Raw genomic sequence first — 27,050 nt, forward strand, 5'->3', positions numbered from 1 at the left:
AGAGCCGTGGACTTTTCGCTGAGCCCTGCATCACAGCAAAGTCAAATCAGGGCAAAAGGCAGGACTTACCCTCTGCTAACTATCAACCTTAATGCATCCAAGTTGCCATGGTAGGCGGCCCATAGGGTTGGGGTCATGCCATCCTCGTCCAGCGAGTTGAGGTCCTTCTTGGTGGCTTCCTTCAGCAGGTCGAGGTAGCCATCCCTGGCTGCCCTGTGGTAGTGGTCATTCATGGTGCAGCTTTACTCCCTGGCCGCTTCATTGGGAAGGGCGAGAGGGGATAGTAAGAGGACGGGCATGGAGTCTGAGGAGAGAGTTCCAGGAAAGCAGCTGGCTGAGAAAAGAGAGGAGGAGGAGGAGGGAGCTTTGTTACTTGGACACCTGAGAATCCCTGACCAGTGAGGGGAGGAACTCCTCATATTGAATGCATGAGATTAGTTTCTGTGGATTCCCCTGGGTCCTAAGGATTATTTGCCTCTCTCTGGTGTGCACTTCACCTTAGCAAACCCCTTGCAGAAGACACTCGTTCTGTCCTCTTCCCTAGCAGCAAAATGGGCTGGTAACACTGTGGAATTCTCTGCTCAGCTGTTGCCTCAATAGCTGAAGTTCTCGCTTTCAAGGGACTTAAAACTTTCTGCCTGCTACCTGCTATTCTGAGACATTTTCTCCCTCCCCTTCAAATCTGAGATAACAGTACTGTTGTGTTTTTTGAAAGGACGTTTCTGGGAGGGATAGTTTCCGCATACAAATATCCACTTTTGAAAAGGCTTCCCTCCACAATTTCCATTCAGCAGAGAACTCTACAACTGTGTGAAGCAGCAAAGCAGCTGACTTTTAACCAGTTAGACCCTTGCGCCATCCATCTCAGTATTGTGGGCACTGACTGGCAGCTCTCCAGGCCTTCAGGCCAGGGGTCTCTCCCAGTCCTACCTGGGAGGGGTGGGCAATAGCCCTGGGACCTTCTGCGTGAAAAACACCACCCGCTGTGCTATGACACTTCCTCCAGTGTTTACCCAAGTGAGAAGGTTCAATTTCAGAATAGCAGTAGTCGTCTTCCAGAAATGTTCTTCAGAATTGCTTTGTGCCTGTTTACTACGCAGTGTATGCCCACATCTAATGCAGGCTGCGCATGTGGTGCCTGTACGATGCATGTGCTTCCAGGCACCTGTTTGTTGCATCAACCATCTCAGTATGCGTGACCTGAATTTCAAAGGGTTGTGAGTGACCACTAGTTCCCTCTTCCCGGCTCTCTTTGGGAATACCTGGTCTTCTGGCGCCATCTGTTGCTCAGAGAATGAAATTCACTTAGAAGCTCTACCAGAAATAAGTGGCACTTTAGTGGCATAAGCTGTCATGCGTCCAGAAATGTTTGTTTCCTTCCAGCCTTATTGAGCATGGAACTGGATGATTCACTCCTGCAGTTTTCTTAGGATAAATGGCTGCAAATGGCATTCTATTGCAATAGCATAAGTGGATGTCATGGATTATTATTTTTTAATGTAAACTGCTTAGAGGTTTTGATGATGAAGTGGTGTATAAATCTGGTTAAGTCAGTGAACAACTCATTGCCAGGGTTCCTTCCCTACAGTGAAATAACAGCAATCTTCTAACTAATCTGAATTGTGCACTGTTGGCTAAAGGACACTGATATTTAAGCACAAACAAAAACACAGACCCACAGGAAACAACAGTGGCATTTCATGCCTAGGATAGTCAGGTGAAAAAGGGCTAAAGGTAAAGGTAAAGGGACCCCGATCATTAGGTCCAGTCATGATCGACTCTGGGGTTGCGGCGCTCATCTCGCTTTATTGGCTGAAGGAGCCGGCGTACAGCTTCCAGGTCATGTGGCCAGCATGACTAAGCCGCTTCTGGCGAACCAGAGCAGCACACGGAAACGCCGTTTGCCTTCCCGCTGGAGCAGTACCTATTTATCTACTTGCACTTTGATGTGCTTTTGAACTGCTAGGTTGGCAGGAACAGGGACCGAGCAACGGGAGCTCACCCCGTCACGGGGATTCGAACCGCTGACCTTCTGATCAGCAAGTCCTAGCCTCTGTGGTTTAACCCACAGCGGGGCTCCTTTGTCTTTAATAGTTGTGTAGAAAAGGGTTTGGTTGTGATTTTGTTTTGTTGTCATTTATACTGAAATCCCCTCCCCTGCATAACTATTACAGGCACAAGAGCTCTGTACTCTTTTTCATCTGGCCCCCAACTCCAAAAATATGCAGGAGATAAGACACCGACAATGCAGTCCTTATATATCACATCTACTCAGAAGACCCAGTAAGTTCAATGGAGCTCGTATAGGATCAATGGAGTGTGTATAGGATTTCAGCCTAAAGAGGTTTTACTTCCAGCTCAAGACTGGCAGGTTGATACTAAGCCAAGGCCAATTGTTGCTGTCATGCTTTTTTAAAAATAATAATAATAATGAAATGAATTGTGACCTGTGCAGTATGGTTTGTGATAAGATCCCACCTTCCCACCATTTTTACTGTCAAGTGACCTTGACCCTCTCTTCCTCATCCTTTCTTCCCTAAAACTAGCTACTGCACAAAATGGATCATGTGAGCCTTACTGAGTTTATGAAGATCACTGGTGGTGTAAATCACAGAGGTGTCCGGACAGATATAAATTCCAGGGCATCTGTGAGCTGGGGGAAGAGGAAGCTTGTGTGAAAGCAGCAGTGAGGAAAGAGAGTCGACTTGCGGGTGGAAAACAGGTAGGTGCATTTGTTCTTTGTTGTGATTACTGTTCTTGTCTCTTTGTGCCTAGTTATAAAATACCAACTTAGCGATATTAGTAGCAAATCTTAACTCCAGCACTGCATGCAATCCCATGCATCTAAAGTAAGTTCAGTTTGTTTTCAACGGGACTTATTCCCAGGCTAATGCTCATACGATTGCAACCTAGGGCTGTAGGTTTCAATACACACCTGGGAATACACTCTCGAGTATATTTTCAATGGAGTTTGTAGGAGCCAATGCCAATGGCTGAGGCCCCTTCGCCCCCCCCCAATAAAATATTTGAAGGGGTCAGCCTCCCCGCCAAAAAGTTGATGGGCATTGCCATTCAAATGGTGTACGTGCACTATGTCTTGTGATTGATATTTTATTCAAATTGGCACCCCCAGTGTGCTCCCCTAGCTGATCTGTTTCTTCACAATGCAGTAGTACAACTAGATAGTTCTTGCTGCTTGCAAATCCCTCAAAATAAGGACCTTAGAAAGTAACAGAATTGGCTTTCACAACATGGGAGCTTGCTATGGAAAGAGCAGTTGAAAGATTGCACCTTGAAGCCCACCTTTGCAGGTCTTACTGTTCTCTTTTTATGTGCATCTTCCCCCTTTTTCTAACAATACCATAATTTACAATGACACTAACGTAGGTGTGTACGTTTTCTCTCTTCCTGCCCCCACCTTCAGGCCAGCAGCAGCATCTCCTCGGTACCCATTAAATCATGACCGAAGTATCAATGTGGCAAGACTGTGAGATCAGACGTGAGGATTCCATTATGGGCTCCGGCCACAAGGACGATAAGGGCAGCTTTGGACCTGACCCGCTATCTCCCACCTCTCCCATTGGCTCCCACAAGTGCCCGTCTCCCTCGCCGCACAGCTCCAAAGAAGTCTGGAAGAAAGGAGGGCGTGTCTTCTCCATTCTACTAGCCATCAATTTGGTGCTTCTGTCCTGCACACTGGTCAGCGGTGGGGCTTTCCAAGAAGTAAAGCTGCATGACTATGATGTCTTTTTCATGCTCATCATTGTGATGCTGATCAACATTGCCTGGATGCTCTTCTACATCTTCAGAACCTCCAGGCTGCAGGGTGCCATTCCTTGCAAGGACAACCATGCAGGGCCCATCTGGCTGAGAGGTGAGCAGGAAGCTATATGTTGTTGGGTGGGAAGGACAAAGCGTAAACATGATGAGCAAGTGGGTCTTATTCCCATAGGAATAGGGCAAATCCATGAAAGGGGTGCTGCTGCATTCATAAGAATATAAAAAGAGACAGCTGGATCAGGCCAGCAGCCCATTGTAGCACATCAGCCAATTCTCACAGTCGCCAAGCACAGTCCTGCCTATATTTAATCAAAAATCTCAACTGTTCTCTAAGTTCTGCGAGACTTGCTGTTCTGTTGAGAGCCGTAAGCGGGAAATACCTTCAGTGTCCAAGAAGAAAGCTAGGTAAAAAGCTATGTCACATTTGGTGTGGCAGCCAGAGGTGATGCCAGGATCTGGAGCATCTAACTCAGGTTCATGAGTTTTCAAAGCAAAGCCGTTGATCCAGTACAATCCCTGACATACACCTCCCCCCCCAACCACTTATCCTCCAGTGCTTTGGAGACCATTAAGGAGGGTGGATTTACAGAAGCAAGCAAGTGACATAATATTACTGGGGAGGCTCAGATGTCTTGTCTGCCTGTCAAACAGAAAATGGCGCAGTGCAGATCTTTTGCCAAAGGGGCCCAGCAGAAATCTGGAGCCAGCTCTGAGTACCCCTGTGTAATCAAGGACTTGGAAGAGTTGGAGCTCCATTTACTGAGACGGATTCTGCACCCTGACATTGAGTTTGGACTTGATTTGCTTGAGGCAACACACACACACACACACACACACACACACACACACACGTATTCCATTTTATAAAAGCAAAAATAACCCAATAAGACTCCTGTTTCAGCAGACTGGTACCTTGTGCATGAAATTCCATTGTTGTTACTTTATGTGGGCTGCTGGCATAAAGGATCCATGGCTGTGGGTAAAAAGACAAAATAGAGGAACTACAGGAGTCTAGGAATCTGATGTGCACAGAATGTGATTGCATTTTTTTTCCAAAACAGGCGGCTTGGTCTTGTTTGCAGTCCTCTCGCTGGTAATGGATGCTTTTAAGACTGGATATTATTCCAGCTACTATAAGTGCCTGTCACCCATCAGAATAATGTTTCCAGTGGTACAGGGTGTGTTTGTGATCACTCAGGTGAGTTGGACTCTTCTTTTGGGTACATAGGAGATGGTCTATGGTGGGGGAAGCCAGCCTGGGACTCTCCAGATGTTGTTGGACCCCAAATCCCATCAGCTCCAGCCAGCATGGCTAAGGCTTAGGGAAGATGGGAGTTCAGATTTTGCTGTGACTGATTCACTGAACCCAGCACATGCAGCAACCTTAGCTGAGATGAGGAAGCAAAAGGAATGGGTGGTGGCAAGTTCTTTAGCCTCGTTAGCTGTGCTTGTGTTTACTGGAGACTGTTTTTAGTTAGGTCCTTGTCTGCTAGAAGGAGAGTGGATAAAATTATGCCACTGTTTCCTTTTTGTGTGGCCTCACAGCTGCCTGGTTAATATACTTGGAGAGCCTCTTGTCTATCTTTTGGATTACTTTTAGACCTGGAAAGGTTAACATTCCTGTAGAAAACATTATAATGGGCGCAGGAGAATCTGTCACTAATTAGATCCAGGACACTTCCAAACTATGGGGTTTTTTTTTGGGGGGGGGGAGATCTGAGTATATTCTGCAACATGTCACAGATTCAGCAATTGTGCATTAGTGGTGGATTTATACTTGGCTGTCCACGCAGCATCTTGCTTCATTAGTTTAACACTCTTCTACAGGAATGATGTATAGAAACAGCTGGGTGGGAAATGAATCCTACAGCCATTTTATATTGGAAGGGCAAGGATATTAGTAAGACTAGCCATGCCTTTAAGGCCCAAAGTGATCCTTGGGAGTTGACGAGTTTGCATCGCTTAGAAGTGGAAGGAATATTTCCTCTATAAGCTGGGTGAAGGGACAGAAGTTACTAAATAGGATAAGAAGAGTAAATGTGACATCAAATTACTTTGCTCTCTTTTTTTGCCTCTTCCATTCATTCCCTGCACTTCATTCCCTACCTACTTTGGAATGTCATTTTAAATATATATACTTCTTCCCTGTTCTAGACTGTCTTTCTCTGGATGTCTGCCCAAGACTGCATCCACAAGCATCTGAATCTTACCAGGTAAATATCCAGGCCACCTAACTGAGTCTGTCCATGCTGCTTTGTCATTTTATTAAGCCTCAGCCTAGGCTGGCTGAACAGAGGGCCGAATCCCAACATGCTAGCCATAACATCATCATCAGTCATGAAAGACAAGGAGGGGATCTGCAACAAAATGCAGGGTCCTGTTCCGTCTTAAAGGGCTCTTTGAAAATGCCAGCCCAAGACATGTTGCTGCTTGAGGTAGAACAGCAAATGATATCATCCTCTCGAGACCAGCCAAGTTATTCTGGGAACTGCGTCAGAAAACCCGACAAGTATCTCTCCCCCTCCCTGGCAGTAAATATACAATCATAATGTTATGTAGTGAAGTTTCACCCTGGGCCAGCAGGGGGATACTGTATATAGTTTTCACTCAGGTCTGTAGATAGTTTTCACTCAGGTCCACGTCAGTTATTTTAGGCAGGAACTCTGGGCTGTTGTTGCTACAATGTTGACAGCCGGCTGCCTATAAAAGCAGGCCGGCTGAGCTGTTTGCAGTCAGTTCTATTCCAGCTTACGAAATAAAGAGCTACTTGGAGAAATCGCTGTGTCGTCTGCTATGTCAACCCACAACATAACACATAATAAGTAAATAACAACTTGCTGCCTTCTCATGAATCCCAGAATTGTTGGCTGAAGTGGCTGTCTTGCTCTACCTAATGGTGGGTGTCCTCTGCAAGTTCCTGCTCCAGAGGATAAGTTACAAGTAGGTAGCCATGCTGGTCTGCTGTAGTCGAAACAAAATAAAATAAAATAAAATAAAATAATTCCTTCCAGTAGCACCTTAGAGACCAACTAAGAAGTGTGCATACACACAAAAGCTCATACCAATAACAAACTCAGTTGGTCTCTAAGGTGCTGCTGGAAGGAATTTTTTTATTTTGTTCCAGAGGATAACTACATGATGGAAGACCTCTTCTCTCTGCCTGTTGCTGTTGTTGGTCTTAGCCCTCCTGGTGGAAATAGCTAACAGCAACAACAGCAGCTTAGAATTTTTATATTGAGCTTTTTCTCAGTGCTCCAAAATCCCACCTCTTGCATTTATTGTCATGGTGTATAATCCTGTAATGAACAGAGTTTAACTCCATGGTTCCACGCTTTCTCTTCCTACAGATGTGGCTTGATGCTCACGTTGACCACCAACCTAGCAGTGTGGATGGCAGCTGTAACAGATGAGTCAGTTCATAAGGCTGAATCAAAGAACCCAATTGCAAATGTTACACACAGAATGGGTAAGTGGCTCAAGCAAGGCGATCCATTTAGAATAACTGAGATTAAAACTCACAAGGCTTGCTCACTCACACATTACACTGAACTCAGGTACAAGCTGTCTCTGCACATGTACAAGTGGTTGCATGAAGCAATGTATACTTGTAGATTTGCACAACTCGTTGTACATGGACTGCATACCTGGTTGAATGTTAATATGTGAATAATTCTACAGATGTACAGCTCAGCTCCTTATGTACACAGATTATACACTTGTCGAATGTTCATGTGTGGACATGCCTACAGTGCAGTGAACAGCCCTACAGAGCAGCAGTTTCATAGTGGATCGTTTTACAATTTTCTTTTACTTTTGCTTATATTAAAGAGCAGTTTACCCAAAAGCAGACTTCAGTGGAAACTTCCATGGAGTAAGGTTGAAATTAGGGTCCCCACTTCTTAACCAGCCCATATCTGCCCTCTCTCCTGAACATTCCAAGGCCAGGAAAAATTAGTTGGGTAGTGGTGGTGTTTCTTTGTTTTGTGAAGTGCTACATAGATTATTCGAATCCCTGCGAGGGGGTGAGCTCCCGTTGCTCGGTCCCTGCTCCTGCCAACCTAGCAGTTCGAAAGCACGTCAAAGTGCAAGTAGATAAATAGGTACCACTCTGGTGGCAAGGTAAACGGCGTTTCCGTGCGCTGTTCTGGTTTGCCAGAAGCAGCTTAGTCATGCTGGCCACATGACCCAGAAGCTGTATGCCGGCTCCCTCGGCCAATAAAGCGAGATGAGTGCCGCAACCCCAGAGTCGGTCACAACGATCTAATGGTCAGGGGTCCCTTTACCTTTACCTTTACATAGATTATTGTCCCCCTTCTGCACCACAACTCACAAACTAAAAGATTCTTCCTGGGAAGACATCAGGAACAGGCCTCGGCCTCACATGCTCCCATCCCTTCCCTGGTCTTCCTACTCCATTCTGGAAAGTATAAGAAGTGAATCACCAACAAAGGAGGCCTGCTGTTATTTGAACAAGAAATCTCCCCAGCCACCAAGAAAATAAACTGTTTCTAAAAGGGTAGTCGGCCATTCAGTCTCTCATTTAGCTCCTGTAAGAAGGGGTTGGGAGGGAGAGCATGGGCTTGTGTGAGTGAACCTAAGGGCCCCTCTCAGTCTCCCTCTCTGAGGATGATAACATCCAAAGAAACCCAAAATAATCACACACACACACACACACACACACACACACACACACACACACCTGCCCCTTCCCCTACCTCTTAGCCTAACTAGTTTCAGAGTTGTTGGGAGAGGGGACATCTGTGTGTATCATTTTGACCACCACAGAGGAAAAGCAAGATATTTTGACCACCACAGAGGAAAAGCAAGAGGTGCACAAAGCACCTGTAGAGTTTTGAGAGGGCTTGAAGAATCATGGAGATGGCTCTGAAGTGGCAGCTCTCATTTCAATCCCATTCCAACAAAATTCATAGATATTGCAATCTTTGGCTCGTTTCTTCTCAGAGTCCTATTTTGTTTAAAGAACAAAAACCTTTCACAGAGCAGTAAGTGGCCCCTAACAAGCTTGTTTTCTCTTTGTTGCAGCTCTGTTAATGATGAGGGCGGCCTCGCAAACAGAAAACTGTGCCTGCAAAAGCCAACTCTGCAAGATCTTCCAGAATGGCTATTACTGGTTGTACCCTTTCAATATTGAGTACAGCCTCTTCGCTTCCGCCATGGTCTACGTCATGTGGAAGAACGTTGGCCGCCTCATTGACCCCCATGACAACCATATCCACCAACTGAAGTTCAAGCTTTTCAGAAGGACTTATTTTTTGGGCACCATCGTGGGGTTCTTGGTCCTTGTGACGGGCATAGCGGTCCTGATTGTGTATGAGATTCAGGTAAATTCAAAGGAAGACTCTAAGAGGACCGACCAGGTGCTCACTATGTATTACGGCTTCAACATCGTTTGCCTGAGCCTGATGTCCGCCATCTGCATCGCAGGCTCCATCGTTTATAGATTTGACAAGAGGGACATGGACCATCACAAGAACCCAACCAGAACTTTAGATGTAGCGTTATTGATGGGTGCAGCCTTGGGGCAATATGCCATTTCCTATTACTCTATTGTGGCCACAGTGGCCAGTTCACCAAGGGACACTATAAATGCCCTCAACTTGAGCTATTCCCTGCTGATGCTTGCTCAACCCACTTTCCAAAACATTTTCATCATTGAAGGCCTGCACCGGCAACCCCCAGAAGAGGAAGACAAAGTTGACCCTCAGCAGAAGGATATCTATGGGCTCACTTTTGTCAATATGAATGCAGTATCGCTCCGAGTCCCTGAGAGTTTGAGTGCTCTGCCGCCCAGCGCACTGCCAGGGTTAGCCATTCAGACTTCTGAAGCGAGGCGGTCCCTTAAGGCCTCCAAGAAAATGAACTGGAGAAGAAGATTCTTAAAGGAGATTTCAGTGTTCCTGCTCTTGGGGAATGCCATTGTAAGTAAATCAGCTAATTAATTTGGAAAATTTCTTATTCCTTAGGGGGGAAATACATAGCAGCAAAGCATGCAAGGAACTCCTGCTCTGAGGCAAGGGGGGAATGTAGATGTACATCTTGAGTATTTCCTTTTATAACCAGTTGCGGTCATGTTAATTACACCAACACATTTTCACGTGTGACAAAAGATGTAGCTGTAGAGTGTGTAGTGGAGTCTCTGATAGAACTAGGTGTTAAAAAGAGACATGGAACTCTAGTAACAGTGTGCTTTCTCTCTCTCTCTCTCTCTCTCTCTCTCTCTCTCTCTCTCTCTCTCTGCTAACAAAACGTACCATATTTTTCCGTGTATAAGACTAGGGTTTTCCCCTAAAAAATAATGTCAAAAATTAGGGGGCGTCTTCTATACGGGGCCATCTTCCCCATTTTCTTAAATCTGAGCCCCCCCAAAATAGGGGTGTCCTATACATGGAGGCATCTTATAGAAGGAAAAATATGGTATATTACACTGTATTTTTTTTTCTATACAGGGCTCACCCACACTTCCTTCTTTGCCATGCTTTCTAGGCTAAAGTCCAGACTTTCCAGATCCAGAATTTCCAAGCTGTTTTACCTCCTTCCACTGCTTTCCCCCGGAAAACCGGCATTTTTCTGCTGAATCCAAGCAAATCTTTGCTCCGATTCAGTGGTAAAACCCGGGTCTCCCCGGGCAAACAGTAGGACCAAAACAAGTGCTCAGATGTGGGCCTGGAAATCCTGGATCTGTGCCTACAGTAGAAAACACAGCACAAAAGGAAGTGTGGACGAACCCACAGAGTGGGAGAAACGCATGGCATGACGGCATCATCTCCTGTGCTGTTATTTTTAAAAACTATTGAGAAGTGAGCTCCAGGTCTCTTGAAAAGCCTAGTTTCCGCCCTTTATAGCTTGCTGATATAAAACTATGTAATACAGAGGGTGGGATGTGGGTGGTGCTGTGGGTTAAACCACAGAGCCTAGGACTTGCCGATCAGAAGGTCGGTGGTTCGAATCCCTGCGACGGGGTGAGCTCCCGATGCTTGGTCCCTGCTCCTGCCAACCTAGTAGTTCAAAAGCACATCAAAGTGCAAGTAGATAAATAGGTACCGCTCCGGTGGGAAGGTAAACGGCGTTTCCGTGTGCTGCTCTGGCAAGATGAGTGCCACAACCCCAGAGTCGGTCACCACTGGACCTAATGGTCAGGGGTCCCTTTACCTTTAATACAGAGGGTGCTTACAGATTTCTAATGTTCTTGTGTGGTTTTTTTTCTTTCTTTCCCCAAACAGCTCTGGGTCATGCCAGCATTTGGAGCCCGGCCACAGTTTGACAACAAAACAGAGCTTGCGTTCTACGGTTATCCCATGTGGGCTGCCATTGTGGACATCTGCCTGCCATTTGGCATCTTCTATAGAATGCATGCAGTGGCCAGCCTACTGGAAGTCTACATCATGTCTTAATCGGAACAATGAAGAGTTTCTTATAAGGACCTACGTTATCATGCCCCTCCCAGGACTGGATGATGCACTTAACTTGGGGGGGGGGGGGAGGTTGAGTTTCACTTTGATGTCAGACCCTGGTGATTAGTGGGCTGGCAATAGCCCACATGTACCCTAGGGATTTTGTTTGTTTCTTTGTTTTCCCATGTGTGTTTTGTCGTTCTATTTAAGTGCCTCCTTTTCTTCATCCTACTAAGGGTTGTTCATCTTTGATTACTTTTCTCCCCCCCCACCACCACAAAATGCTGACACGGACTGTTTGTAGCCTGAGGCTAATTCCTAGTCACTTTAAGGCCTGTTCAGTCAACCAGTCTAGGGAAGGTCAGTTTGAAAGAAGAATCAAGTGAATGTTAAAGCCAGTTAAACACTCCGCAGTCGTTTGGATGCCTTTGTAGGTTCCTGTTGTCCCCCCCTCCACGGAGACTAAATCCAGCGGTTATTAACGGCCTTGGGGAGTATGACCCTGTTGGAACTCACACGATAAGTATAAGGCTGAAGTCCCAGAGGTTTCAGTGAAACTTACTTGCTGTCCTGAATCAGGGCCTGCAGCGTGCCAGAGTGTAGGGTTGTGCTTTCAAAAGGGTATTGAGATATGTTAGTTTTTAAAGGTAGCTTAATAATTTTTTTTAACGAGTCTATTTTTATATGAAAAAATATTTATTGATTTTCATTCTGATAGCACACACACAAACATATATGAGTGAATAAGGGCACTGAGGCAATCACCATTGAACTCAATACAATGGCAGCGCCTAAAGTGCAGGCATGCCTAAAAAGGTCAGAGCCTCTTCCTCAGCTCAGATGTTGTAGGAAGCGGGGTGTACGTTGTTACCCTTGCTTGGCCTCCAAAGTCGACTGAAAATTATTGGGTGAGGTGTCTGCAAATGTGTCCTACATACGGTGGGATTTGATGGCTTTTCCACCATCATCAGCTTCTAGTCCAGCCTTCCAAACCTAGAGGCCTCTGGATTTATTTTATTTTTTACTACTATTCCCATCACCCCTTGCCATTGTCTAGTCTGGATGGGGCTGGTGGGAATTGTAGTCCAAGACATCTGGAGTGCATCGGGTTTTGGAAGGCTGTTTAAATCCAATGCAAAGCTTTGGAAAGCCTAACCTGCTCAAGATGCTCTTCCATATTGGCTAGGGCCATCATATATGTTACAAATCCTTCATAGACACTATACAGGGAATATTCTTTCAATGGAAAGTCTTGAGGCTCATTCAGTTAGAATATCCCTGCTCTTTTTCGGTTGTTATTCAAGCATCCCCGCCCCCATGAATTTTGAATGACTGTCAACATGTAAGCAGCCCAGATAGACACTCGTACACTTGTCGTTAAAATTTAGCCCATCTAAATCTATGCCATGGTTTAGTGACGTTCTTCCACTGGAAGCCACAGCTGCAACATTAAGATGGAGAGTAGAGGTGATGGTTCCGTCAGCTGATTCCATTCCCCCCAAATGTTTGTAGATCCAGATTTACTAGGTACACACCTACATGCACTGCCAGGATTTTAAAAAACCATGAAACTGTATTCACAATGGAAAGAAATGTCTTTTGCTGCTTAAAACATGGAGGGCGGGTGTTGAAAAATCTAAAATGTACAAATAAATGAAAATCATGTTTGATTTGGGTGAGTTTATTCTCTTCTTTTGATATGCCTTAAGGATCAATGCAGAGGGAGAAAGTTAGGTTGGGGTTTGAGCTGATTTACTGTGTCAGAAACCAAAAGTAATTTAGAAGTTTGGAGTCTACATTTCCATGGATACAGTTGGGGGAAAGAAACATTTTTGTGCAGTAGTAAAAATATTTTAGCCAGAATCCTAAGAGTCAGCATAAGTTAATAGAAGGAAGGTTCCCACTGTAGGGATTTACATGCCCTCCAAAACCTCTCTTAGGTTTCAGATATGGGGCTATGTGGGGCTGTGTTCACATTCCCGTTTAATGTGCACTCACTTTGTTTGGAGTGCTGGGATTTTAATCCATGTTCACACTACATTACCCATCATGCATATGGATCCTGTACTTCATTATGAGAGCCCGTTGTTTAATGCATTGTTTCTCAAACCAGTTTCACACTGATTGGAACCATTAAGCCACTCCTAATTTGCCTTTAATCAAGGTGTGAACAGTCTTGCACAGGTTAAAGGCATCCCGTCCTATCAAGGGGAAAGCACACCTAGGGTGTGAACACACCCTAGGATAGGGCATTGAGGCTGCTGAGAAGAAATCACCAAAACAGCTTCGCAGCCCCTCAAAAATCCATGCCCAGGGCCATGGTCCCTTTGCCCTGTCCCATGCTAGGCCCCTGGCCCCTGCAGACATACATAGCCATGGGCAGTGTGAACCATAGTTCATTATCTAAATCTTGGTTATATTGTCAAATATACAATGAAACCCGATTTTGTTTTCTGAAGTTAACCCCTGCTTCCCTCAAGCATCTGTAAAGAGACAACCGAGTTGCATTTGGCTGGCATGCAGGAGAGAGCATCACCTAGATTTTGGAATTTCCTTCTGAGGGAGGCCTGCTTAGCCTCATGCCTAGCGACCCTCCCTCAGCTTGCGAAGATTGGTCTCTTTCACCTCCTGAATTCTACCTGCCCAGTTACTGTTTAATTTTTATTGGCTGTCTTCTTTTGATCTCTGAAGTCTTTTTTTAAATCAAGCATTTTTACAAATATCTATTGTTTACCTCATAGAGTTTCAATGGAAAGATGGGGAGTAAGAGTTTAGAAAAAGAACTAAGCAGGTGGTTTTTAAAGGACAAAGTTAAACACACTGTTTGCTGATGGTCCTTACATGCCATTTTGTTTGCAGGCGGCGCTAGCGCAGTGTTTGCCAACCTGGTGCCTTCCAGATGTTTTTGACCAAAAAAAACCCACTAGTGCCAGCGAGAGCAGTCAATTCTCGTCCAAAACCTCTGGAGAGGGGCATGAGGTTTGCAGAGGCTGCCCTAGTGTGTAGCTGCTGGTAGTGTTCTGTGTACATTTCAGGGCTGTTCTCGGCCTATAAATTTTTCAAGATCCAACATGATTAACAGACAGGCCATTTCCCTTTGCCCTGCCATATATTTTACCTAAGAAGAGCATCTCAAATAGTTCCTTTGTGGCACACTGCTATCCACAGACACACTTGGGTGGTATTATTTCAGAAGCATTCACAACATCTTTTCATTTGGGCTAACGTCGCATTTGGGCTTTGCAAGTTGTGAGATATTTAGTGGTGCCAGCAGCAGTTAATTTAATGCCCACCCATTGGTATGAAGCTGTAACCAAGGTGTATTCATTCCTGCCTCAGTTTATGGGCAAATGAGTGGGGGCCTAGGAGCTGGCAGGGGAGCAGCTCATGTCTACACAAACACAAATACAGTGGTACCTCGGGTTACATACACTTCAGGTTACAGACGCTTCAGGTTACAGACTCTGCTAACCCAGAAATAGTACCTTGGGTTAAGAACTTTACCTCAGGATGAGAACAGAAATCGTGCGGTGGCAGTGGGAGGCCCCATTAGCTAAAGTGGTACCCGAGGTTAAGAACAGTTTCAGGTTAAGAACAGACCTCCAGAACAAATTAAGTTCTTAACACGAGGTACCACTCTACATTTATGCTTACAGAAAGGCCCCACACGACCAGCTCTACCATTAGACAACATGAGGTGGCCCTCAGGTCCCTAATTTTGGATTGCCACAAAAAGCCAACAAATTGTAAGAAGTTTAACTGCATTGTTATATGAATATTGCCAGAGAGAGGTATGTCTGAACTTTTTTTGCCTCAGATGCCAAAATAACTTAGCCAGTCTTGGGTACCTAACTTTTGGGGTCGGTGTGAGGAGTGACATTTGTTGTTCTGCTTCAGGCCAGCTCTGCAGAAAAGTTGCCATGTTGTAAATGCAGCAGGTGTGTTAAGCGGCCTCTTTAGTCGTTGGTGACTGAACCAAGGCCAACACAAAAGCCAAGACTTTTCACTGTCTAATTATTTAACAATGGCTCTAATCTTGCTAATGAGCAATGATAAGAAAGCTCTCATACTTTAGCTGCTCATGATGTGTCAGCGTTGTTAGACAACACAAGAACTGCACAAGCTGTCTTCCCCAAGTTCTTCACTCTGAGAGGGTGCAGCATGTGTGCATTTGCTTTACGTTTCAGTCTCAGAAGAAGATGCAGCAGCCTCAGGGGTCTTGCAGTTACAATTGCCCAGCAAACAGGTGCAAGAAGGCCAGCGTGCTTGGGAAAATGAGAGGCAAATGCTCACCACTGTGCTGTGTGCCACCCTTAGCAATATGACTATGTTTGAGGGGGAGGGTGTCTCAAAGATGTCGCCGATTTCTGCTACCTAACAGTGTCTGCCAGGACTTACCTTTGAACGAGGCTTGAACCAGGCAGCTCCTAGGCTGGAGTCTCTTTGGTCCCCAACGTGGCTTTTGAAACCATTTTTTAAAACAATATTGCTATCAAATAAAGGCAATATTAACAGAATTACAAAGGAGAGCAAAAGCGGTAGTGTCGTAATATAGCAAAATCCAGTCAAACTAAAACTGCTAAAACATGGGTGAGGAATCTCAGACCCAAGGACCATATGTAGCCCTCAAACCCTCCCATTCCCAAGTCACACCCCTCTCTGGTGCTGTCCTGTGTCCTCCTCAAATGCAATAATAATAATACTAATAACAACAAACAACAACAACAACAATAGTATTTGTATCCCGCCCATCTGACCAGGTTGCCCCAGTCACTCTGGGAGGCTTCCAACACATATAAAAACAAAATAAAACATTAAACCCTAAAAAGTTTCCCTATATGGGGCAGTCTTCAGATGTCTTCTAAAGTTTATATAGTTACTCATCTCCTTGTCATCTGATGGAAGGGCATTCCACAGGGAGGGTGCCACTACCCAGAAGGCCCTCTGCCTGCTTCTCTGTAGCTTCCCCCTGCTCATGCTAAAACTTGGTTAAACAAAACGACTTTCACTTGTGCTTAAAGAGAATAAACACAAACATAAATGTATTTAGGGACCTAACTGGATAACCATCACTGACAAAGCTCCACCCCTGGTCACCACTCAAATCACCTCCAAAGCTGGAGACTATTGATTCTAAGAACTGGGGGGAAAGTTTTCTGCAAACAGACAAAAACCCACCGCAGAAAAGGTGATTTCATTGACAAAACATCATTGGGGCATTTATCTGTGGGTGAGAGCAGCTTGAAGCGATGCATACTGGAGTGTCCTATGCGTATTATATTCTGTAATATGATAGCATCTATGCCACCCGCTTGAACAAATCTTGATGCTTTACATAAACTTCCTATGACCTGGTTTTTTATTAACACATTGCTGTGTGCAAGCAGGCAAAGACTCCACCCGCATGTAACCTTCAGCTTCTCCCTTTTCAATCCTGCTCTGGTCCTGGGAGACAGTGGAGCAGCAGACATTGGGGGCAGGAGGTGTGGAAGGCCTTGACTCTACAGCAGCCTGACCTCCCTCTCCCACCTCCTGCACCTGATCTTTACTCCCCTATCCTGCTGCTTCTCCTGCCTCTGACTCCCATCTCCTGGCTGTTACAGATTCCCCCCAGGTCATGGATCCCTTTTTCCAAACCAGCCTCCAATTCCCCTGCTCCCAATGCCCACTTATCAGTATCCAGCCACCCCTCTGCGGTGCCCAGCCATTCCCTGGCCTACAATACTGCTTAAAATGCATACTGCAGATGGAGCTTCAGCCTTCATAACAAGGACGCTCTGCTAGGACATTGGGAGAGCACCTGCCACTGCCTCCTTCCCCTCCTGTCCCAATGCATGTCAAGAAATCAAAACCTGATTGATCCTTGCTCCATCTTTACCAATAGCCATGTCTTATGGTGATGCCTTCCTTAATCTAATTGCAAATCTTCCATTGTTCTGGTCAAGCAACCTTTCCTCAAAGGGATTACAGTGGTACCTCGGGTTAAGTACTTAATTTGTTCCAGAGGTCCATTCTTAACCTGAAACTGTTCTTAACCTGAAGCACCACTTTAGCTAATGGGGCCTCCTGCTGCCGCCGCGCTGCCAGAGCACGAGTTCTGTTCTCATCCTGAAGCAAAGTTCTTAATCCGAGGTACTATTTCTAGGTTAGCAGAGTCTGTAACCTGAAGCGTATGTAACCTGAAGCGTATGTAACCCAAGGTACCACTGTACAGAAAATAAACAAGAGTCCAAGATGACAAAGGGAGAGCTTCTGAACCTCTGAAGAACATGGGCCAGAAATTCAGATCATGTAGCAGTCCGCAGCGATTAAACTTCAGGCGATCCAGTTAGCCTAGAACGGGCCCATTTCTCGCACCCTGGATTCCTCTCAAATTGCAGCCTCAGCGGCATTAGTCATGGAGCTCTGTGGTTTTGCACTCGGCACATCCTGTGCTGCAGACTTAAACTGTTGACGTGAGCTGACCAAGCAGGTGTACATGAGGGTGGCTGGATCCCATTGGTTGGACTCTCCAGCTCTAATGAACCTCTCAGCCTGGTAATTAATATAATGACACGACTATCCCCAAAGTAAACAAGGGGAAAAAATCAATGCAAACTACACTTTTTATTGGCAGCTAGGCTTGCCTGTGACTATTTCTCAGTCCTTCTGAGAGGAAAGGGCTTCGCAGCCCCGGAGAAGGAATGCCTTCTGCTACTACTACTACTACCTGTTTCTAGTTATGTTTCCCTGGAAGATGTAGGATAAGACAGTTTCCCACTATTCCAGTTTTCCTGCTGAAGCTGCCAGTGATCAAGTGCGAGGTAAGAAGTGTGAAGTCACACTCCTTAAACTGCATTTTCTAGATCTTCCCTTCTTTGCTGGGGATTTGATTTAGGGTTGATCAGGGATCCCAGAAACATTGTGGCTCTGGGGGCTTGGTGACAAGAAGATGGATGCATTTTAAACATTCCTTTTGAAATGGAATTGGACGGTTTCCAATGAGGACACATTAAACCGATAAAACCCATCATGGTGTGTTTAAGTCAGAAAATAATGGCAGCATGTTAAATGACCAATTCTGATTTGTTTTTAAGGATTTGGGGTTTAAGAAAAACAGGAAACCGGGGGGGGGGGAGAGAGAGATTTCACAGAGGATAGAATTCATTTACCTTTAATAGTCACAAAGAATAAGAAAAGCTGTGCCTGCAAATCATAATCTAGAAGATTGCCTCTGAGGAAGTATGGTAGTTCTCAGGATCAAAGAGGTTTCCCACATCTGGTATAGACAATGCCGAGGGAGGTGGACAGCTGATCTTAGTGTTAGACAGCTTCATACGAAGCACCCCGAACCTATCCCACTAGCATCTGCAGCTTCCTTTGGAGTAAAGACTTGGTCAAGTCTAGTCCAACAACCACCTCTTGGTCCTGCACTTATGGTGTCAATGACCCAACCTTTGTTAAATCTCTAGGGGGGTTAAAAGCAAACTCTTCCTACCCAGCAGCCAAAGCATCTCCCAGCCATGGATATCAAAGCAACAGTGCATCAGAGACACCACCCCCAGGAAGCTGGAGAAGATGTGACTGCTTCCCCCAACCCAGAGGGCTGGAAGATCAACTATGAGAAGTCGTGGCTACACCGCCATTGCTCTTCCTTGCTCCTCCGCGACAAGCAGGCCCAGAAGGCCGGGCGGCTTTTCTCAGGACTGATGGCCATGAATGTGGTGTTCCTGGGCAGTGCCTTCATCTGCAGCATGATTTTCAACAAGGTGGTCATTACGCTGGAAGATGTCTGGATCTTCCTCTCCATCCTCAAGGTCCTGGCCTTAGGCTGGATGGCAAGCTATTTATTGTTCACCAGGAGGAAGCCACATGCTATCTTGTACCGGGATGCCCATGCAGGGCCCATGTGGGTTAAAGGTAAGCAGTGCTGCCACCATCTACAACGTCCTGACAATGTGTCTAGAGTACTTCACATACCAGGATCCAAGCATAGCCCCTAGGGCACCTACCTGGTTAATAGGCCCAAGTACCTGTTTTCTCAGGTGGGCGGTGTCACATCTTGGGGGAAACCTTAATGGTGGGCTATGGAAGCTCTAGAAGAGATGGTTCACTAATTGTTTTTAGGCAGCCTAAGAAGTACAGATTAAAAAAAAGACACACACTACATACTCTGGGGACATTCGCACACCTTGTTGGTGCATTCCCTTTTGCACTGTGCTTGGTTTTTTTAAAGGTGCTTTTATTTAATACCAGGGGTGGGAGATCTCAGGTTCAAAGCCAAATGTGGCCCTCCCTGTCCTTCTGTCTGGCCCTTGGAACTCTCCCCAGGTCACACACTGCAAGTGTTTTTTTCCTGGCTGCAATGCATCCTCATGTCTACCTCCTAACTAGACAAGCAAGGGAGAGGAATGTGTGTGTAGAAAGCAGCTACCTGTACAAAGGTAAAATCTGCATTCAATGCTCCACCCACTTTTGCCTTGGTCCCCCACCCACCACTGGTTGCCTAGAAGGGAGTGCGCTGCTCAGGCTGAAACAGGACCCCCACCTTGCAGGTTGACTGCTCTTATTAGCTAGCTCTTGACAAAATATGGTTGGTTTGTGTGTTCATACAGGTTCTCTAATCCTGTTTGGCGCTTGCAGTGTCCTCCTGCACATGTTCCGGATTGGGTACAACATTATCCATATTCAGTGTAAATCCCAGGTGGCCCTTTTGTTCCCATCCATAGGAATCCTCTTCATCTGCATTCAGGTATTAGCTCCTGCTTTTGCTACAGCCCAGTCTCTTTGCTAACAAAAGAGCTCACTTTTATCATTGGTATCAAAAGTATATATACACATTATTGTATAAACACAATGATATTATATGCTGCCATTCTAAGAGTTGTGTGTGTGCACACGCGTACACACGCGTGCACACGCACGCACAAACAAACCCACAGAGGGTTGCTTGCCTTCAACTCCTGAGTTTTTCCCCAGACCTTCAGATTTGCAGGAGCGGGGTGGGGGTGGGGGACGAGCTGCCGTTTCTCCCATTTCCAATCTGGTCCTTTCACATTTTATCCACTGCAGCAAACAGGAGACTCCCAAAGTGGGAAGAGGGCAGACAGGCAAAACACAAAGTTGCAAAGTTACAACACACAGGGAGGGAGGGGAAAACCACAAAAGTGCCCTTCAAAACTGCAGTTTTATATTATGTACTAGCAGCCTTGTACCTGGCATTGCTTGGTAATTCTAAGTAACAGACAAAAATTGGAGCAGTTCGAAAATTATCCACATATAGACAAAAACTTGCTCCTAGATCTCAGGACCCATAGTGTAGAATTTGGTTACATCTCAGGAGATGTTCAAATGCTAACAAGGTTACATTCAAGTATCTGTAGCCGAACACAGAACAAATGGCCCACTCCCTTCCAGTGGCATAGCTTGAATTGCCAGTGCCCAGGGCAAGGAAAGTATTGTGCCCCAATTACCTGTACAAAAATACAAGCAACATGCTTAATTTATCTGACAAGATTTACTGTATTTTTCTGTTAAAAATTGGGGCTCATCTTATACATGGGTAGTGCTAAGGGGTGTTTTCTTAATTTGGAGTCCCCCAAAATACATGGGGATGGAAAAATACGGTATATACTGCTTGATTGTAAGAAAGCCTTTAAGTGGTTTTTACATGTTGGCTATCTGTACAAAACTGTTTTCATTCTTGCTGCCACACTAATTTTCCTCTCTGCATTGATTTCAGACTTACTTTATATGGTGCCATGCAAAGGACTGCACCCAGGTTCACCACAACTTCACCAGGTAGGAAAACAGAAGCAGCATGAAACCTTTACAAATCGTAATGGTGAAACGGGAGCAGTGGGGGCTCACTTCAAAACAGAGGCAAAGAACCTGTGGCCTATCAGGTGTTATGGCCCCAACTCTCATCAGCACCAACAGCCAACAAGGCCAATGGTCAGGGATGATGTGAGATGAGAGAACAGCATCTCATAGGGCCACCAATTCCCCACCCTTAACAAAATTAAGTACTTTGTCACACAACACATAGCTAAACTATGGGATTTGCTCCTGTTGGTAGCAATGGCCACCAACTGAGATGGTTTCAAAAGAGGATTAGACCAATTCGTGGACAATAAGTGGCCACTAGCCACAATGGCTGTATTCTACCTCTACCATTAGAGTAGGCCTCTGAATACCAGTTGCTTTGGGGCAACTGGTATTCAATAAGCTTCTGGCTGGCCCTTGTGAGAATAGAGTGCTGAACCAAATAGGTCACTGGCCTGATCCAATAGGCTTTTGCTATGCAGAATCTAGCACTAGTTATATAAGATTGCATCCAGTTGTTGCCCTACTAAGGGTAGACCCACAGCAGTTAACAGGCATAACTAAGGGTTGATCATTTCAATGGGTCTACGTTGAGTAGGGGGACGTGGGTGGCGCTGTGGGTTAAACCACAGAGCCTAGGACTTGCTGATCAGAAGCTTGGCGGTTCGAATCCCCGCAACGGGGTAAGCTCCCGTTGCTCGGTCCCTGCTCCTGCCAACCTAGCAGTTTGAAAGCAAGTCAAAGTGCAAATAGATAAATAGGTACCGCTCCGGTGGGAAGGTAAACGGCGTTTCCGTGCGCTGCTCTGGTTCTCCAGAAGCAGCTTAGTTATGCTGGCCACATAACCCAGAAGCTGTACGCCAGCTCCCTCGGCCAATAAAGCGAGATGAGCGCCGCAACCCCAGAGTCGGTCACGACTGGACCTAATGGTCAGGGGTCCCTTTACCTTTATGTTGAGTAGAACTTAGTTGTCTGCAGCCCAAACTGTATTTACTGAAGTTTTATGATCAGAAGTTGATTCAAGGAAATGGCATTAAGGTGTTTAGGTTGTTTCTCTTGGGATAGCCCTCCTCTCCCTCGCCTACTCATTCTCTCACTCACAAACACCTTTTACATTCAAAGTTTATTCTGCAGCTTTGCAGGCTAGGTAGGAAGCTTTTTCATTAATGAAAGAGGAAGCCCTCAGGGTGCTGATCTCTGCTTCCGATGTCAGACTCCACAACTGGAACAGGATCATGGAGCTGGATTGCGTTAGCCACACAACTAAGGACTTTCACACAGCCATTTGTCCTGCCAATTTTCCCCAGGTAAACTCTGCTCTTTACCACTGAATCAGAGAAAACATCAACTGGTCTTTCCACAGACTGAAGTTTGCTCCGATTCAGCCATAGAGAGCGGGTTTTCCTGGGAAAAGCCAAAATCCATTGGACCTGTGCTATCTGGGCATGGGACAAGCGAGAGTGTGGATGAGCCCTTAACTTTGCTATGTTAACTCAAACACGGCAAGGTCAGTCAAGTTCCCCATTCAGTTACCAACAAGAGAACTGAATACCAGTACTGTGAGAACAGGTAGAATACAGCTTCATTAATAAAAGACCGATGTCAAAAGACTATAAATATGTGTTTCTTTTTTGACAGATGTGGGCTAATGCTGACCTTAGCCATTAACCTCTTGCTGTGGCTCTTAGCAGTGACCGATGACTCAGTTCACAAGGAAATTGAATCAGAACAAAACAATACCATGCAGAGATATGAAGGCAAGGTTCATTATCTATTTTATTTTATTTTAAAGTGGGCAAGAGATCAAAAAACAAGATACATTCTTCATCTTCTTAAAAAGGGTAGAGTAGGAAAATGGGGAACATGCCAGGTGAGCAGAAAGCTTTGCACATTTCCACACAGACAAACTGTGATTGTGAAGACATCACATGCAATAAGATGCAAACCTAGGTTATGAACTCTATTGATAGCTTAGGTGATCGGAAAGCAGGGTGGGTTTTTTGCTCACTGAAATTAAGTGAGCCCTGATGGATCATTTATAGTCCAGCATCCTGTTTTCAACATAGCCAAGCCCAAAAGCAGAACATGAATACAACAATACAAATGGTTTTCTATATGCAAAGCCATTTTGGGGGTGGAGAGGTCCTGCTTCTTGTAGACCAGTGATGGCCAAACTTGGCCCTCCAGCTGTTTTGGGACTACAATTCCCATCATCCCTGACCACTGGTCCTGTTAGCTAGGGATGATGGGAGTTGTAGTTCCAAAACAGCTGGAGGGCCAAGTTTGGCCATGCCTGTTGTAGACCTATATGAGGAATAGAATGTAGGGATGATCGCGGAGTGGGGAGTGGGGTCTGGAAGGAGCACACTCCCCACCCACAGGCAGCCTCAGCCTGCCTGCACACGTGACCTCGGGGTGCAGAGCACATACACCCCTCACAAAGCCACGGCTCTCTGAACATGGTTGCCTCTGTCTAACCTTTTGCGGTCTCAGTAGTCTGCAGTGCCCTGTCTGTAACCTTTGTTTCTGAGACCTTTTGTCTCCTTTGTCATACACTGTGCAAGGGGAAAATGACGGGGTGGAAACAGGTGCCAAAATACCTTTGTACCACCCCACGATCGCAGGACCGGAAGATGTGTAAAGGTCACAGCCCAAAATGTATCTGCCTGGTTTGCATATTTGTCTCAATAAAAGGAGGCTCCACAGGGCTGGCCAGCAGCTTGCATGCAGCTCACCTGTGCGCAGCTCACCTGCATTATCAACTCCTGCCTCATGCCCATCACTTCAGTAGAAACCCAGTCAATCTGATCCCAACTGTATTGCAGAATTTAGAGTTCCAGTCCTGTACCTTGATGAGTAGGAGAGAGGGGAGAATGGTCCAACAATAGTACCGTCATTGGTGGCTCCAGATATGTCCAGTTTACTTGTAATGTGCCAAACTGTAGTCTAATCACTGGATTACTTGGTCTGTGCCTGTCCTGATAACTTAAAATGCCAGTATTAAACAGACAAGAGCAGAAAACACACAGAGCTGCAATCAGGCGTAATTTACAAGGAGCCAAGAACAGAAATAGAGTCATGTGCCTTTCAAAAAGAAATGTGTGCCAATACTGATGGGTTAAGACAGAATTGCCCCATGCAGGTTGAGTATCAGCATTTGATTCCAGCACCTTTTCATGTGCAAACTTCATAGAAGTCTTCTAATAACATCCTGCCATTCTCCCCATCTTATTCCAGGCAATGGGACCAGCTCCTGCAGGTGCTCCAACAAAACAGGCTGCAAGGTCTTCCAGAATGGCTATATTTTGCTGTACCCCTTCAACACGGAATACTGCCTGATCTGCTGCTCCATGCTTTATGTCATGTGGAAGAACGTGGGCCGGCGCATAGCTCAGCACCATAGTACTTGTGCCAGGCCCAGATTCAAACCACATGGGGTCATTTTCGGGCCACTGCTGGGCATCTTCGCAGTGATCGCTGGCATCTGCATTTTCATGATGTATCAGGTCCAAGCCACCAGCTCCTCCCCGAGCCATCAAGCATTCATTCTCTATTATTCCTACTACATTGTTTTGTTGCCTGTGATGACACTAGGAGCCTTAATTGGAACCATCACCCATGGCTTAGAAGAGAGGGAGCTGGACACGCTAAAAAACCCAACACGAAGCCTCGATGTGATATTGCTCATGGGAGCAGCCTTAGGCCAGATTGGCATCTCTTACTTTTCCATTGTGGCCATTGTGGCCACAGACCCAACGGACTTGTTGAACAGCATCATCCTAGCCTATTCGGTGAGCCTCATCATTCAGCACATCACCCAAAACATCTTCATTATTGAGGGGCTCCATAGACAGCCACTGCCGGCAAATGAAGGTCGCAGCCAGGCTGAACATTCCAGGAATGGCTCAACCCAGAGCCCACCCAGTGAACACATGATTGCATCTCCTGGCTGTCGAGAACCTGTCTCATCCGCAGCCAACAAGGAGGCAGATCCAAATGAAGGGGAGAAATGCAAAAATGCTAGCATCCCAAAGGTTTGCAACCAAGAGAGAAGGCAGGACATCCGGAAAGCTTCACAGACCTACATCCAGACCTACAGCCATTTGAACTGGAAGAGGAAAGCTCTGAAAGAGATCTCTAGCTTCTTGATCATGTGCAACATCATAGTAAGTGCTTGACTTCAGTGCATATTGAAAACTGAGGTGCAGATTGTACTGAAGAGCCCCAAAGCCTGCCCAGGAACACGAGCAGCTCCCATCTCTAAACTTGAGGTATGCTGCCACCAGCCCTCACTTTTCCCTCTTACTTTGAGACAAAGACAATTCTCAAAGCTACAAGCAGTTAATATTAGTTAGGGCAGAGTTTGCCAACACACCATCTGTGGGCACCACTGTGCTTGTTAGTAACTCCTAGGGCACCCATGAAATATGTCTTCTAAAATCCACAATGCAGGAGAACATGGCTTGCTCTTCCTTAATATAAGGGTCAGGGCAGGGCTTTTTTTTCAGCTGGAGCTCAGCTCTGGCACCTCTCAGGTGGGCGTCATTGCCATTCGAAGAGAACGAGGGAGACGTTCATTGTGAGCTCTGGCATCTCTTTCTAGGAAAAACATTACTGGGAGGGAGGGGTAAGAAAACAAGAGGATAGATAGACCTTTTTATATGGGATCACACTAGCAGCAGGGGACAACCCTGGCACATGGAACCAAGGTCGCTTTGATTTTCAGGTCACTGGAAAAGGAGGAACAGGAAGTGGGGGCCTAAATCAAAGGCAAAAAATACATTGAGCTATCTCCATATTAACTGTCCCCCTTCCCTGAGCTGCGATTGACAAACATTCTCTGATTTTTGCTCTTTTCACACCCTTTTTCAGTTGTGGATCATGCCATCATTTGGAGCGCATCCGGTGTTTGAGAATGGAATAGAGAAATCATTTTATGGCTACTCTACCTGGTTTGTTATTGTCAATTTCGGGCTTCCCTTGGGTGTGTTCTACAGGATGCATTCCGTTGGCGATCTTCTGGAGGTGTACCGATCTGCTTGAACTCAACTCAAGCCTTCATACATGGACAGCAGAGTGAAAACTTCACTGAAATATTTATGGAAACCAGTAACTGTTTTGAGAATATGACATTAAAAAGTGGAAATTGTGGCTACAGTTTGAACAGTTTACGACACTGGGGTGGGGGAATCAAAGTAAATTTAACCTTCTTGGTACATAGCCTACTATGTCATGGGAGAATGCACATCCCATAACAGATTATTATAGAACTGACACATTCTGTGTACATTATAACCTCTAATTACAATTATGCTAGTAAGGTAAAGGGACCCCTGACCACAAGGTCAAGTCGTGACCGGTGCTCATCTCGGTTTATTGGCCCAGGGAGCCGGCGTACAGCTTCTGGGTCATGTGGCCAGCATGACTAAGCCGCTTCTGGCAAACCAGAGCAGTGCACGTAAACACCATTTACCTTCCCGCCAGAGCGGTACCTATATATCTACTTGCACTTTGACGTGCTTTCGAACTGCTAGGTTGGCAGGAGCAGGGACCGAGCAACAGGAGCTCACTCCGTCGTGGGGATTCGAACCACCAAACTTCTGATTGGCAAGTCCTAGGCTCTGTGGTTTAACCCACAGTGCCACCCGCGTCCCTACAATTATGCTAAACAACCATTAATGAGAAACACAAGACTTGGAAGATGTGGGAACTGAGCTGGGCCCAACAATCCCTTGGGCAAAACCGTCACCTTCCATGAATATGTCAATCCTTTGGGGTGCAAGAACCAGCCTTCAGAGACTGAGAAGCGGGTCGCCAGAGGCATTTTGAAAAAGACACGGTAAGCGAATACTCGTGTTAACACCCATGCACATCTAAAGAGTTAACAAACCGCAATGTCTGAATTTGATGCATGTCTGGCAGTTCCAGAGATGCTTCTGGAGTTTTGTCCTTCGTGTTGCCTCAATAGGCATATAGCGCAAGTAGTAATGCTCAGGAAGACTGAAACATAACTTGGTATCAAGCAGAAAAGGAGCAAGAAAATCTGTAACACCA

General features: G+C 45.7%; 3 protein-coding genes across 8 annotated transcripts in view; 2 read left to right on the plus strand and 1 right to left on the minus strand.

Moving 5' to 3' along the window:
- The window catches only part of OTOP2 (otopetrin 2), a 43,355-nt gene extending 30,493 nt beyond the window's left edge, over window positions 1-12,862 (plus strand). Inside the window, exons 2-8 of the mRNA XM_081850786.1 lie at window positions 2,547-2,722; window positions 3,425-3,874; window positions 4,842-4,978; window positions 5,935-5,993; window positions 7,128-7,246; window positions 8,824-9,719; window positions 11,022-12,862. Of these exons, the coding sequence (XP_081706912.1) occupies window positions 3,460-3,874; window positions 4,842-4,978; window positions 5,935-5,993; window positions 7,128-7,246; window positions 8,824-9,719; window positions 11,022-11,192 (1,797 nt within the window). The 5' untranslated portion in view covers window positions 2,547-2,722; window positions 3,425-3,459 and the 3' untranslated portion in view covers window positions 11,193-12,862. The remainder of the gene's footprint in view (window positions 1-2,546; window positions 2,723-3,424; window positions 3,875-4,841; window positions 4,979-5,934; window positions 5,994-7,127; window positions 7,247-8,823; window positions 9,720-11,021) is intronic.
- Window positions 1-17,093, minus strand: part of USH1G (USH1 protein network component sans) — a 32,467-nt gene extending 15,374 nt beyond the window's left edge. For 2 of the 5 annotated variants that reach the window (XR_014153615.1, XM_081850825.1), the window contains exon 1: window positions 70-1,734. Coding sequence is in view for 4 of the 5 variants with exons in the window: in XM_081850825.1 (XP_081706951.1) it covers window positions 70-233 (164 nt within the window). In the remaining variant the exon portion in view is untranslated. Of the gene's footprint in view, window positions 1-69; window positions 1,735-4,692; window positions 4,754-8,622; window positions 8,747-15,590; window positions 15,682-17,070 lie in introns of those variants that run through there. The other 3 variants (XM_081850826.1, XM_081850828.1, XM_081850827.1) reach the window with 3 other exon arrangements.
- A 21-nt stretch (window positions 17,094-17,114) lies between these two features.
- OTOP3 (otopetrin 3) lies at window positions 17,115-26,147 on the plus strand. 2 transcript variants are annotated; one of them, XM_081850785.1, is made up of 7 exons: window positions 17,115-17,995; window positions 18,677-19,091; window positions 19,787-19,923; window positions 20,914-20,972; window positions 22,635-22,753; window positions 24,234-25,162; window positions 25,869-26,147. In XM_081850785.1, the coding sequence occupies exons 2-7, from the start codon at window positions 18,695-18,697 to the stop codon at window positions 26,037-26,039; spliced, it is 1,812 nt and encodes a 603-aa protein (XP_081706911.1). In that variant the 5' UTR covers window positions 17,115-17,995; window positions 18,677-18,694; the 3' UTR covers window positions 26,040-26,147. The 2 variants fall into 2 exon arrangements, with proteins under 2 accessions (XP_081706911.1, XP_081706910.1); XM_081850784.1 differs by having other exon boundaries at window positions 17,116-17,995; window positions 18,674-19,091.
- The last annotated feature ends 903 nt before the right edge of the window (window positions 26,148-27,050 follow it).

This window comes from Podarcis erhardii (genome assembly GCF_964252035.2).
Source record: "Podarcis erhardii genome assembly, chromosome: 2".
Lineage (NCBI taxonomy): Eukaryota > Metazoa > Chordata > Lepidosauria > Squamata > Lacertidae > Podarcis > Podarcis erhardii.